Raw genomic sequence first — 14,006 nt, 5'->3', positions numbered from 1 at the left:
CACAAACATACATATATAAAGTAGCTTACCGGAGAACCAACACCGTGCCAGAAGTGCAGACAGAAAAGTAAATCATTGTGAAGTTACAGCTTGGTTGTTAAATGTCAGCTTGTCAAGCTTCGCTTTACAGGTTATAAAGAGATTTTGATTGTTCAATTATAATTTCAGTGCAATCAAGGATCATTCTACACTTGGTATTCTTTATTTTCACAAAGAATCTTGGCAAGTTATTTCTTATGGCTTCCTTTTACAACCAAACAACAATTACCAAAACACCAAACGATCAGTATTATGTATGTGTGTGTACAAATTATAAATTTTTTTGTTTATTATGTGGCAGTGAAGTGCACAGTACAAGTGATTTAATGGTGTAAGTAATGGCATAAAAGTCTAATTTTGCAGATGATCCATATTATAACTAATAATTTAATTTTCTATACCTTTTTATGATAAGAGCATACGTTCTTTGTCTTTCTTATTGAAGTGTTAAAAACTTTTCTCATGCTACTGAGATTACAAAAATATCTATTTTTCTCTCGAATTGCTCCAGGCTTTTTTATATAATATTAACTTTGAAAGAATTTACGTGTACCCACACACACGCGCGCGCACGTACGCACGCACACACTTAGGTGTATATTAAAAAAAATGTTTTTATTATCGTATTGTGTTATAAAGTATTGTGTTATGAAGTTATTTTATAATTCAGTTATTTATTTTACATACTTGTTCTTGTGGATTATTGTTGGCAAGTTAAGGTTGGTAAGTTATGATATCATAGTTGTTGTTTCATGTGCTAAATCCGCATTTATTAATCTTTTTTATCTATTTGCTCGTTCAAAATTGATTCCTTCCCTAGTATTTTTTTTTCCTTTCACTAGTATTAGACATTTCCGTGGTCTAATACAGGCTTGTTAGCGAATCAGGGAGTTCAGAAAAATTCAGGGAATTTTTTAATTATATTAAAAAAATTTTATTTTTTTTTTTTTTTTTTTTTTTTTTGGTATTTAAATATTGTATATAAATTTTATATTGAGTTATTAAATGTAATATAAGGACAGAAGATGGAAACAGCTTCGTTTGAGAAAATGCATATTAATGCATATTAATATATATTGATAAAATAAAACTTCGTCAAATTTATAGAATGTTTCAAAGAAGGAATATTTATGATATTAGAGAATTTTATGTCAAACAGATGTATGTTATTGTTGAAGGGTCCTAATGTTCATAAATTTTTTGTTCTAGTTGTAAATCAGGAGGAAAAATTTGTTCATCAAGAAATTTAGATAATCTCTAAAATTAGGGGAAAACTCTTTTTAAAATTGTATAACTTTGTTTATTACCTTTTGTTACCTTGTTACCTTTATTTTAATGCACAAAAATTTAAAGATATTTAAACAAACCCTTCATTATGTTTGCTTTATAATATTATATAGAATATATTTGGAAACGTCAATTATTTGCAATTTATTTATTAGTATTATTTTTTTTTTTTTTTTTTAACTTTATTTTAGTTCTTATATATTTCTTGACCTTTTGTCGTAATAATACCTGATATAACATAATAAAATCGTGCGTATTTTTTTAAATTTTTTGTCATAACTGTATTCCTTTTTTTGTTCGTTTGCGTTCATTCATTATTGTTTTATTTTATCCATTCATTATTATTTTATTTTATCCATTCATTATTATTTTAGTTTATTTTATCCATTTATTATTGTTTTATTTTATTTTATCCGTTTATTATTGTTTTATTTTATTGTATTCATTTTTTTTATTTTTTTAAAATCGTTGTTGTATTATTTTATTTTATCAATTTAATATTGTTTTATTTTACCCGCTTATTATTGTTTTATTTAATACAACTTTAGAAACGATAGTTTATAGTATTTTTTTAAAATAGTTTGAAAACATCATGAAAAAATGTATTGTTTTTTAGAAGTGGTTAGTGTCGAAAATTTAGAGGACCAAACTTATTGCAATATGCTTAAAACTCTGCATAAAGTAATTATGGAAGGCGAATTGAGAGCCAATAAAGTTCATCGACGAAAGATTGGGCTTGTTTTTCTCTTAGTTCTTTTTGTGTTTATGCCAATCATTTTTACAGATATTTTTTGTTCTATATTTCCTAGTATTTCTACATTTAGTGGTAAAATTGTTTTTATCGTTCAAATTGTTTCTGCTATTTTTTGTACTGCATATGCATGGATAGTTATTGTATTGCGGCGCATTGATTCAAATTCATTCAAAGACGTCATGTTAGAAATTCACTCTAAAATCATGACAATTGAGAAAAATAAAATTAATATAGTATCAATGGAGACGTCAAACAGCAAAAAATATCATTAAATCTTGTTTTTTAAGTAAATATTAAATTGTTTCAATAACTAACTTTCTTTCACTTAATTTTTTTTATCAAAAGTTGCAGGTTAGCTTTCCGTAAGTTTTAAAAATATTTATTCTCTTAGTAATATATTCTCTTAGTAATATGGAGAAAAAAAAAACGCTAAATTTTTTATTAATCTTTTCTATATTTTAAAACATCTTAAATATAGAATCATACTCACAGGCCTTTAATTTATTGGGTGGTTAAGCTAACTTGATTGGTCTTGTAAATATCGTCGCGGTTATTTCGCAATCGAATAGGCAATTTCTTTTTTTTTAGTTTTCTTAAAAGATGAAAAAAGATTTAAGATATAATGAAATGACTTTGACGATATGTTATGTTTATAAACTAGACAGCTTTATTTAGCGTTGGTCATCTAATTGTTTATGCTAAATTTAATGTATGCACGCACAGCTACAAAAGCACACCCATTGCCTCGCTGTTGTTATGTAGTAGTTATATTTTATTGAAAATATCTAGCCAAATATACTAGTATAACAAGGGATTTATTTAATTTTTCAAATAAAAAAAATCTCTAATCTAAATATATATATATGATTAATCAAATATTGAAATATTATTATGAATTATTGTTAAATATATTGATGTTGTTATAATTTATTAAGTTATTTTATAAATTTTAATTGTTAATCTTAGTATATTTTTTAAAAATATAAAAATGAAAAATATTGCTAATATTAATTGCATTATGAAGTATTTTTTAATTTTCGAGAAATTTAAAAAAAAAAACACTTCTCTTCTAGAATATTTGGACAGGATAAATAAACTTTTGAGGAAGTTTTTATGAGGGTGTTGCAACTTACTATATTTTATAATTAAATAGCTCTACAAATATCATTTGATATTACCCCATCACATTTTTTTATGAGGTGTTGCAACTTACTATATTTTATAATTAAATAGCTCTACAAATCTCACTTGATATTACCCCATCACATTTTTTTCGATTTTTTTTTAAAGTATGTTTTTACAAGTGTTAAAAAATCCGTGAAAATTACAAATTTTAATTTTTTAAACTGCAACAAATATATTAATATAGAATTTTTTTTTATTGTTATTAATTTTAATATTAAATTTTTTTTGTGAGTCTATCAGTTCTGATTTTTCCGATTTAAAGACGATTTGGCTTGGCTAAGAAAAGGTTATTGTCGATTTTCTTGAGGCAAATACTAATTCCTATTATAAAGTTGTTTTGAATTTTTTATCTCCTTGTTCTTTGGGAAGACCATTCTTTTTAGAATTCTTCAAAAATCCTCAATTGGACATATACAGGGATGTTTAGCGGGTTATAAACTTTAGCCACTTAATTTATTAAGTTCTCTTTAAAAAGTGGCGTCACTATTTTGACATGATGTAATTATATCAGATTAGGCAAGAGTTAGTATTGCTCATTAATATGGTACCTCTGTGAAGTTTCGATATTTTGAATAAGAAAATATTATATTTGAAAAACTCCATATTTTCGAATCGAACCTTGAATTAGTTTAAAAAGTTAGGTGTTAAAGTTTTTTTTTTTTTTAATACAACTAATTCTTCTTGTGTTTTAAAACATATTTCTTAAAGTTTTGTTTGTTTGTAACGAATTTCGGACTTCAACTCTTATAAAAAATTAACACTAAGTAGCGTGACGGTCGTAACGCTTACGTTTTACCACTTTTGAACAAAACAACTTTGTCAGACTTTATACAGCGAGCAGCATGGTAAAAAAAAATTATTTGGTGTGTGTATTTAGAGTTTCATAGTCTTTACTTTACCCTTTGCGGTCCAATGTCCCGCGTGACGGGACATCATGAAATTGTCGTTGTGGTCTAATGTTCCGTCCCACGGGACGTTAGATATCTATTATAGATGTCCCGTGGACATAGTAGATGTCCACGGAACATCTACTATGTTGATGTTTATACAGTAAAAATTATCTTTTTAAGCTAACTTGGACAATTCTACTAGGTTCAATTGGTAATATTATAGTGTGATTTTAACTTAGTGCTTTTCAGTAACATTTTTAAATCGCCTAACCTTACTTATACTCTTAGAAATTTTTATAAAAATTTATTTAGAAATGATAAGGAAACGTTACAACAAGACTCGAAAGCGAAATTAACATACAACTAGACTCGAAAGCGAAATTAACATCAACAAATCAAAAACTTCAACCTTAGAAAAAAACTTTAGGGATATTAAACTTTTAACTTCCAAGAGGAAAACTTCACAAGTAAACTAGCACAAATAAGCCAAAAGTGTAATGATGAAATTAGTATTTTAAAAAAGAAGACTATAGATTTGGAAAATAGATCAGGCCGAAACAATCTAAGAATTGACGGAGTAGCCAAATCTAACTCTGAAACATAGAATGGCCGTGCTAGCATTGTCAAAAGTATTTTTAAAAACCAATTGGGAATTGCGGAGGACATAGTAATTAAAAGAGCACATCGAGTAGTAGTAATTGAAAGAGCCCATCGAGTAGTAGTATTTGAAAGAGCCCATCGAGTAGTAGTAAGTAAAAGCAAGTAAAAGAAGACGCGAACGATAATTCTCAAACTTTTAACTTTTCATGAAGAAAAAAAATGTCGTTTAGCAAAAAAACTTAAGGGCAGTGGAGTATTCATAAATAAAACCTTAGAAAAACAAAATAAGCTTTGGGAAAAAAAACAAACCCGAAACTGCAAATTTACCTTAAATTTGCAGTTATCAAATATTATAAAATTTTTGTACGAGAGTTTCGAAAATAAGTTAAATTCTTAACCTCAATTTTGTAAAAATAAACTCTCGTTAATCGTGCGCAATGGCTTACAAAACAATACACCAGTTCGAGCTGCGTTATGGAGTATTAAAAAAAAGACTGGATCGAGTTTATAAGGGAAATAATTAATCGTTTAATTCTTGAGTAAACGAAGTATAAACAAACAACGTAAACAATGCCAATTACCATTAAAACATATACAGTATTGGACAAAACATTTGCAACCAACATCGAACAATGCTAAAAAGTGTTCATAATTTTACATGTCTTAAAAACGAAACGAACTATACTACCACAGCAAACAGTTCAGGAGTCTAGAGTCATAGCATGCCATGACATGAGCAATCAGCTCACAGGTGACAGCACACAGGCAGAATTTCGTTGAAAGTGCCATTTTGCAGCGGACAAAACAAGTGCAACTTTTTTGGTTTGTTTCATTTTCTTAAGTCTGGTCCGTGTCAACGTCATGGAAGTTTTTTAATAATTAAAGGAAGTATCCTGAAGTTTCCAGAAGCATGCAGAAGTTTCCAGAAGAAGCATCTGGAAGCATCCAGTAGCATTCAGAAATATCCAGAAACATTCAGAAGCATCCAGGCGCATCCAGAAGCTTCCAGAAGCATCGAAAAGAAGCATCTAGAATTTTCCAGATCAGGTTCACACAGGCTCATTTAACTATATAAGAGACATGTAAATCGACATGTAATTGAGTTAGTGTATGGAAGTCAATCAGTCAGTATTATTAAGACAGTTTATCGAAGTGAGTTTTATCAATGTGTTTTATCGAAGAACATCAATACAAGAAGTGAAATACAACAAGTGTTTCATTACATCAATACAGTCCACATCCAACCAAGACGTTGTGTTCCACACAGCATTATTGTATCATCACAAGGTAAATGTAACACGATAAGCCTTGAGAAGCGTGATTATTTATTTTTATTATTTTTATGACTTCAAGTGCAAAAATGGCTCTCGACAGTCTTGGATTGGAATTAAGAAAGAAAATTATTGGCAATTACGTAAGTGGAATGTCACAAAAATGTATTTGTGATAAATATCGCGTGAAAAAATGGACCGTATTAAGACTATGTTCCAAATATCGTTCTACGGGGAAGTTGGCAGCAGATAACAAAGGTGGAAGACCGCGTTCCACCACTTCTAGAGATGGTTCTATGATCGTCAGATCCATGAAGAAGGATCCCTGGATATCATCAGTCGAGATAAGTTAAGCAGTTAGAGCTGTCTGTATCGGACCGAACAATCAGACGACGTGCTGTTGAAGCCGGATTGTTTTCTTGACGCCCTGCAAAGAAACCGCTGATTTCACTAAAAAATCAGAAGAAAAGACTCCACTTTGCTACATCTCATATTAACTGGAATGTGCAGAAATGGCGAACTGTCCTGTTCAGTGATGAATCGAAGTTCAACATCATTGGGAGCGATGGCATTTGCCGTGTGCGTCGACCAGCCGGAAAACGCAACGATTTACGTTACTGCCATAAGACCGTGAAGCATGGTGGAGACAATGTAATGGTCTGGGGGTGTTTTTCTGCTAACGGTCTAGGTCCAATACATCGAAACGATAGAATGATGGACCGTTTCATGTATAAAAATATTCAGAAAGATGTTATGTTACCTCATGCTGAATGGAATATGCCAATAAAATGGGTTTTTCAGCAAGACAACGATCCGAAACACACTGCAAAAGTAGTCAAGCAGTGGTTTCAAGACAATCACCTATCGGTGATGGGTTGGTTGCCTCAACCTCCGGATCTCAACCCTATCGAAAGCCTGTGGGAGATCGTCAACCGCAGAATTAATCGTGAAGGTGTTCGTAATAAGGATAAACTGTTTGAACAAATCCAAAAGGCCTGGGCAGCAATTCCACAAAGTTTCATTGATCACCTGGTCGAATCTATGCCTCGAAGATGCAAGGCTGTGATCAACAACAAAGGATTCGCCACGAAATATTGATAGCAAAATACAGCTTGGTCAACATTTTGTCGAGTTGCACTTGTTTTGTCCAGAAGGAAATCAACTTTATTTAATACTTCTGATTAATTTATTAATTTTCGTTTACAAATAATGAACTTTGTGATGAATAAAACTTGAAGAACTTTGTCTCTAAACAGTTACATAGTTATTTCTCTAAATTGAAAAAATGCAGCACTTTTATATAAAGAAACTAAATTAGCATTATTTGGTTGCACTCGTTTTGTCCGATACTGTATATAATATAAATAAATCAAAATGGATTATGATATAGTATGTAGTATGAAAATTGATGAATTGAAGTCTTGCAAAAAAATTAAGTAATTAGTAAAAAAATTTAGATTAAGAAAATACTCAAAATTAAAATGTTTATTCATACTATTTATGATAGTAAAAAGCAGCAAATGTAAAACTTTCATTATACAATTCGTAATACAAGTTACTAAAAAAAATTTACAACCTTGGTACTCTTGTGTGTTTAATACAAGGGGGGTAAACATTTCGTAATTTTCTGAAATTTTTCCCATTCATCCAAAGCTTATTAAGACAATCAGGTTTTTGAAAATGTTAACCTATAAAAAAATCATTCTTGTAATTCTCGATTTGTTATAAACGAGCTTTTGGTTTATCCCTCACCTTATACAAGCGTATTAAATTATATTTTAATTATGATAAAATATCTGTTAAAAAATGTGCATTTGATTAGAATCCACACTAAAATTATATTGATTTATGCGTATTCTGTTAAACAAAAAATTTCCACCCACCCTTATATTAGGATCCAACATTTATTAGATCTGAACTAAAATTCTAACTAAAAGACAGTTAAAATGGTTTTAACAAACCAAAAGCAACGTTAAAAATAGCAAAGGAAGATACTCCAGTATAAAGGTTCATTTTCTTATCATTGTTAGCTAATCTCCAAGAAAATTTTTGTTTGGACTTTTGTTTTATTTTCAATTTTTTTAACTGATTAGTAATGCTATTTACTTTACTCTCATAAGAGGTGATAAGTGAAGGTTTGTGTTCACATGAGGTACATTTATTAGCTAGTGGTTAACTCAATGAACACGTATGGTCTGATGATATAGGTGGTAAAACATCTGCATTAAAACTAACACTTGGAAACTCTGTAAAAATACTTTTTTTTAGTCAACAAATGTTCTACAGGTTGCATTTTACTAGAACACGGTAAAGAAGTGATTGGTTGCTTTAATAAAGTTTTGCTATCTTATTTTTTTTTTTTTTCCAGTTTGATCAAAACCCATATTTATTGTTGGATTAGGGTTCATAGCAGTTGGTCTTTTATCAACAAAATGATCGGAGCATACTCCAATCATCCCGGGTTTCTATGCACTTCCTTTCTTCTTTTTTTCTTTTCTAAGCTCACTAATCCAGTGTTCTCTTTTTAAAATATTTCTTAATAAATTTGGGAAAAATACATTTGGAATGGTAACTTACATCCACACTCGGATAGTATCTTCCTTCGTGTTAAAAACACTTGTAAATTTTTCTGGCTTGTAGGAACTATCATATTTGGTACATCCTATTACAGCACAATTAACTTTCATCTTGAATATTTTATTACTAATTCGCAACTGAGAAAATAAATCTTTACTAAGGGTCTGGGTCTCGAAACTTTTCTTATTACGATACGTTACGATAAGATATCGGAATGTGCGTATCGTAAGTTTTTTTATATTACAATAATATCGTAGCCAAAAAATTTGCACGATAAAGTTTCGATATTTATTGATTCATTACGATATTTATCGTTCAGTTACTATAAATATCGTAACTCATATCGTAACTTAAACGATAACGATACTTATCGGTTCATTACGATATTACTTTTTCCGACTAAAAAAATAATTTTTTTAAAAACCTAAAGAACTAAAAAAAAATTAATAAAATTACTGACAAGTGCACTATTTAATGTAAAAAAAGAAATAAACAAAACTTATTTGTAACTTTGATTTTTTAATTTCTTAAGACTTAAGCTGAAGCAAAAAACAACTGAAAACAAAAAATAACAATGTTTTACTTGATAAATTGTTGGCTTGACATGTTTAACATGTTGAGACTTGTGCTTTCGACTTATAAGAAAAATATTAAAATTTAATCTCAAAGACAAAATTTATTGAAATCACTAAATCACTATATGGCAAACTTTATAAATTCTAAGCAGTGAAATAGACCAATGACGCCACTTAGGCAATGAACCAATTTAAGTTAGTCATCCATTTCAACTGTTGATGCAAAAGTTGAAGTAGAAGGTCCCTGACTTGAAGCAGCTGAATTCTCAGAGTCATTGGTAGAAGCCTCTTCAAACAATTCTTCTTTTTCATCCTGACTGGTTAGAAACCATCTTTTGATCTGGATCTTAGGGTATCTTTGCTGAATGTACAACAGTTTTTCAACTTGTTCAGGCTGCAATTTTGTTCTTTTATAAGAGACGATTCCACCACCGGCACTAAAGGCTCTTTCTGAAGATGCTGAGGAAACAGGTACACATAGCCATTTTTTAGCAGCTTGAGCAAGGAGAGGAAATTTGTACATATTTGCTCTCCAAAATTCCAGCACGTCCACACTAACAACCCCTGGGAGTTTTTGAAATATTTCAAAAACTCCCAGGGGTTCACGATTAGCTAGTTAATTTCGGTTCAGTAGAACCGTAATTAAAGCCGTAACCGAAACCAAAAAAAAGTTATTTTTAAAAAAAGTAACCACGAAAAGAAATTAAACTATTTAATTGGTGATTTTAATTTTGATTGTTTACAGTATCACGTCAAATACAACATTAAAGTTGACTTATTTAAAAATGGAGCGTTTCTCTTAAAAAAGGAATCATTAAATGCGATATCATAGATCATTTTCCGATTTTTTTCTCCATAAATACAGAGTCTAAACTAACACTAGATAAAAAAAATAGCTTTTGTAAACGCATTTATAGCAAAGCAAATTTAGCATCATTTAATGACCAATTATCAATGCTTCATTGGCACCATATTGATCATTTTCAGGACGCCAACTTAGCTTATAGCAATTTTCTTAAAACATTCTATGATATTTATGACGCAAATTTTCCTATAATTGAAATAAACCAAATGCTTAAAAAAATAACATCCCCATGGATAACCGATGTACCAAGAAAATCTTCCACAATTAAACAAAAATTATATATTAAGTACATGAAATCCAAATCAGTTGAAAATAAAACCATTTACAAAAATTATGCTAGAGAGTTCGAAAGACAAAGAAAAAATTTAAAATAATAAATAAAATTATAATAATAATAATAAAAAAAAAATTATAAATAACTTACTTGAAAAAAAACAACAACTTAAAACGTACTTGGTAAGTTTTAAGAGAAATCACTGGTAAAGCTAAAACTAAATCAGGCGCTTTGCCTAACGGTATTAAAGTTAATGATAAAATTTTATATGCTTCAAGCGGTATTGCAATTGAATTAAATAAGCAAAATTAAAATATTTTATTTCAGGCCTAACTTAGCAAAAACTATTCCATATACCGGTAATACTTTTGAATTTTTACCTCAAAAAACAACAAATCTTAATTGCATTGAAATATCCTATAAGGAATTTGAAGCTGCCTTCAGCTGCTTTCCAAATAAAGCAACAGGATTCGACGGTATCAACGGAAATGTTTATATAAATTCATACAATATTCTATTTAAAATCTTTTCGTCTTGCGTTACCCAAGGAGTTTTCCCTGATCAACTTAAAATTGCCAAAGTAAGTAAATCAAAATTATTAACATATATATATATATATATATATATATATATATATATATATATATATATATATATATATATATATATATATATATATATATATATATACATATATATATATATATATGTATATATATATATATATATATATATATATATATATATATATACATATATATATATATATATATATATATATATATATATATATATATATATATATATATAAATTTGTTATTAATAACAATAATCTTAAAAACTCCATAACTATGACATTTATTTATCATTCAAATTTGTTTGAATAAATAAATATTTGGAAAAATAAAATAGATTTGTTTTTGTCCTGATTTAAGGGATATAAGGCATTTAAACGATCAGTATGTAACATGCTTTGATAAAAAATAGAGTGAAAATATGAAAATATGAAAATGTGAAAATATTTTAATATTTGATGATCGCTTAAATAATGATTTAAGAATAGTAACTTGATTCAATTGTCGCGTGATTTCAATTAAAAATTACTACAATTGTTGTAATTAAAAATTGATTTACCCACAAACGATTAAAACATCAATATAATTAGGAAATCATCATGACCCCATATATCAAGTTAAAACAACAAAATTATTTTCCGCAAATCTTTCTTTTATATATACGAAATTTGTCATTTCTTAAATTAGGACTTTCTTAAAGCATAGGACTTTGTTTAGTCACACCACGGTATGTTTTTATTTAAAAAACTAAACAGTTGTATTGTTCCCCTAACCACCTGAGCCGTTTTTAATAATTCAATTTAAAAAATGGCATTCAAAATTAGGCGATTAAACAACTTAACATTTAGTTATATCTAATACAAAATATTGTAGAATATCTAATATAAAACAACCTAACATTTAGTAATATCTAATACAAAATATTGTAAAATATTGAAACCAAACGATATTTTATCGGAACGTGTCGAATCATATCGAAACTCAAAAAATATCTTTATGCATTTTTTAGCGATAAATTATGCGATATTAATCGCTAAAAGCGATACTGATATCGTGCATATCGAAACCCAAACGATATTTTATCGGAATCATATTGAAACATATCGGATCATAGCAATTCATATCGAAACCCATTGTTGTAAAAAATATCGGTTAGTTTCGATATTTCGATGACGATACGCAGACGCCTAATCTTTACCCTTCTAAATTCGTTCCAGGACTTTTTCTTGCGCGATATTAATAATGGCAGAACTAAGCTCGAACTAGTGTATTGACTTTGAAACGAAACAATTAAAATTTTTTGAAGCTGATAACAACATTTTACGACTTTTAGGACGCAGATAAACAGCTTTTTAAAGGATCAGATTTTAACTTGCAATACTTTGATATTGAAACTTAAAACGCAAACGAATATTAAAACGCTGTTAAAAACAGATATAAAAAATTTCATGGTGATACATATCAAAAGTTTAAATTTAAATATAGACAAACTAAAAAATTTTCATTTAGAATTTTTTATTTAACATAGTTTGTCTCACAGAACCATGGTGTGATGGTGAGTAAGCTCAAAAGATTTCAAGTTTTCAGGTTCCTGATAATAAAATTATTTCATCTAAGAAAAAAACGCTCAAATGGGGAAAAGGAATTTTATTATACATTCGTAATGACCACGATATCAAAATTAGAAAAGACCTGTCGATCTCTAATTCAGACAGTGAGTTCCTAACAATTGAGATAATATTTAAAAATACAAAAAACATTGTAGTTTCTACTTGTTACAGGCCACCTGACGGCGATGTTATTCAATTTTCAAATTATCTGCAACAAGTTTTTATCAAAAGCAATAATGAACAAAAAAGATTATTTTGTATCGGTGACATTAACATAGATAGTTTAAAAATGAACACTCTAATACTAAAAAAAATTTTTGACAACATATTTTAACACGGCATTTTCCCAATCATTAACAAACCAACTCGTGTTACAACAACTTCCATTAGTGCTTTAGATAATATTTTAACTTACTCTTTTCTAGATAAGTCCATAAAAACAGGAATAATTAAAACTGATATTTCGAATCACTTTCCGGTTTTCTTTTCTTTTGCTGAACATGCGAACATAAGCGACAATTCTAAAATCAAAATGGATTACATGCAGAATAAGACAATCTTCACAAAAAAAAAGCAAAAGTTATACATCAAGTATTTAAAAAGCAGAAACAAAGCTAATCTTAATGTCTATAAAGAATATAAAAATCTGTTTGAAAAAATAAAAAATAAATCTAAAAAAAGATATTATTCTGAACAATTAAAAAATAATAATGGGAATGTAAAGAAAACGCGGGAAGTTATGAAAGATATTAATTGGTGAAAATAAAATAGTTTCTGACATTTTACCCTCCAGAATAACGGAAAACGGTATTGAGTACAAAAACAAAAATGATTTATGAGAAATATTCAATCATTTTTTGTAAACACTGGTCTAAACCTGGCATCAAAAATAAAAGGCACAGAAAAATCCTTACAAAATTATTTTAATGACTTTGAGAGTTCATTGCCAGATAGTGATCTAACCTTTGATGAACTAGAAACAGCAATCAAATCAATCAAAAAGAATAAGACCCCACATATTGACGATATTTCTGGCAATGTTGTACTTTAAATTTTTTCTACAAGAAAAAGGCCTATTTTTAATATCTTCAGCTCTTCAATCAAAAACGGGATTGTCCCAGACAAATTAAAAATAGCAAAAATTGTACCTATATTTAAAGGTGGAGATACATCTGTAATAACCCATTATAGACCAATCTCAATTCTCCCTATATTTTCTAAACTCGTTGAAAGAATAATTTACAACAGACTGTTTAAATATTTAATAGAAGACAAAATCTTAAGTGAAAATCAATACGGATTTCAAAAGCAACATCTAACGGAACATACTATCCGAGGTCTCATTAATAAAATTAGCACTTTCTTTAATGATGAGAAACTTGTATTAGGAGTCTTTATTGATCTTACAAAGGCGTGTGACATAGTAGACCACGCAATACTACTAAAAAAAAGGAAAAAATATGGCATGAAAATCAAATTATAGAATGGTTCGCTAACTACCAAG

At 28.7% G+C, this 14,006-nt stretch overlaps 1 protein-coding gene across 3 annotated transcripts in view; it reads left to right on the top strand.

The window, feature by feature from the left end:
- The window catches only part of LOC101236058 (putative neutral sphingomyelinase), a 45,738-nt gene extending 42,642 nt beyond the window's left edge, over positions 1-3,096 (top strand). For all 3 annotated transcript variants that reach the window (XM_065813438.1, XM_065813436.1, XM_065813437.1), the window contains one exon: positions 1,943-3,096. In XM_065813438.1, the coding sequence (XP_065669510.1) occupies positions 1,943-2,352 (410 nt within the window). In that variant the 3' untranslated portion in view covers positions 2,353-3,096. The remainder of the gene's footprint in view (positions 1-1,942) is intronic.
- Positions 3,097-14,006: the final 10,910 nt, after the last annotated feature.

This window comes from Hydra vulgaris, chromosome 12, assembly GCF_038396675.1.
Source record: "Hydra vulgaris chromosome 12, alternate assembly HydraT2T_AEP".
Classification (NCBI taxonomy): Eukaryota; Metazoa; Cnidaria; class Hydrozoa; order Anthoathecata; family Hydridae; genus Hydra; species Hydra vulgaris.
The sequence above is the reverse complement of the archived record's forward strand: the minus strand, read 5'-3'. Positions and strand labels throughout refer to the sequence as shown.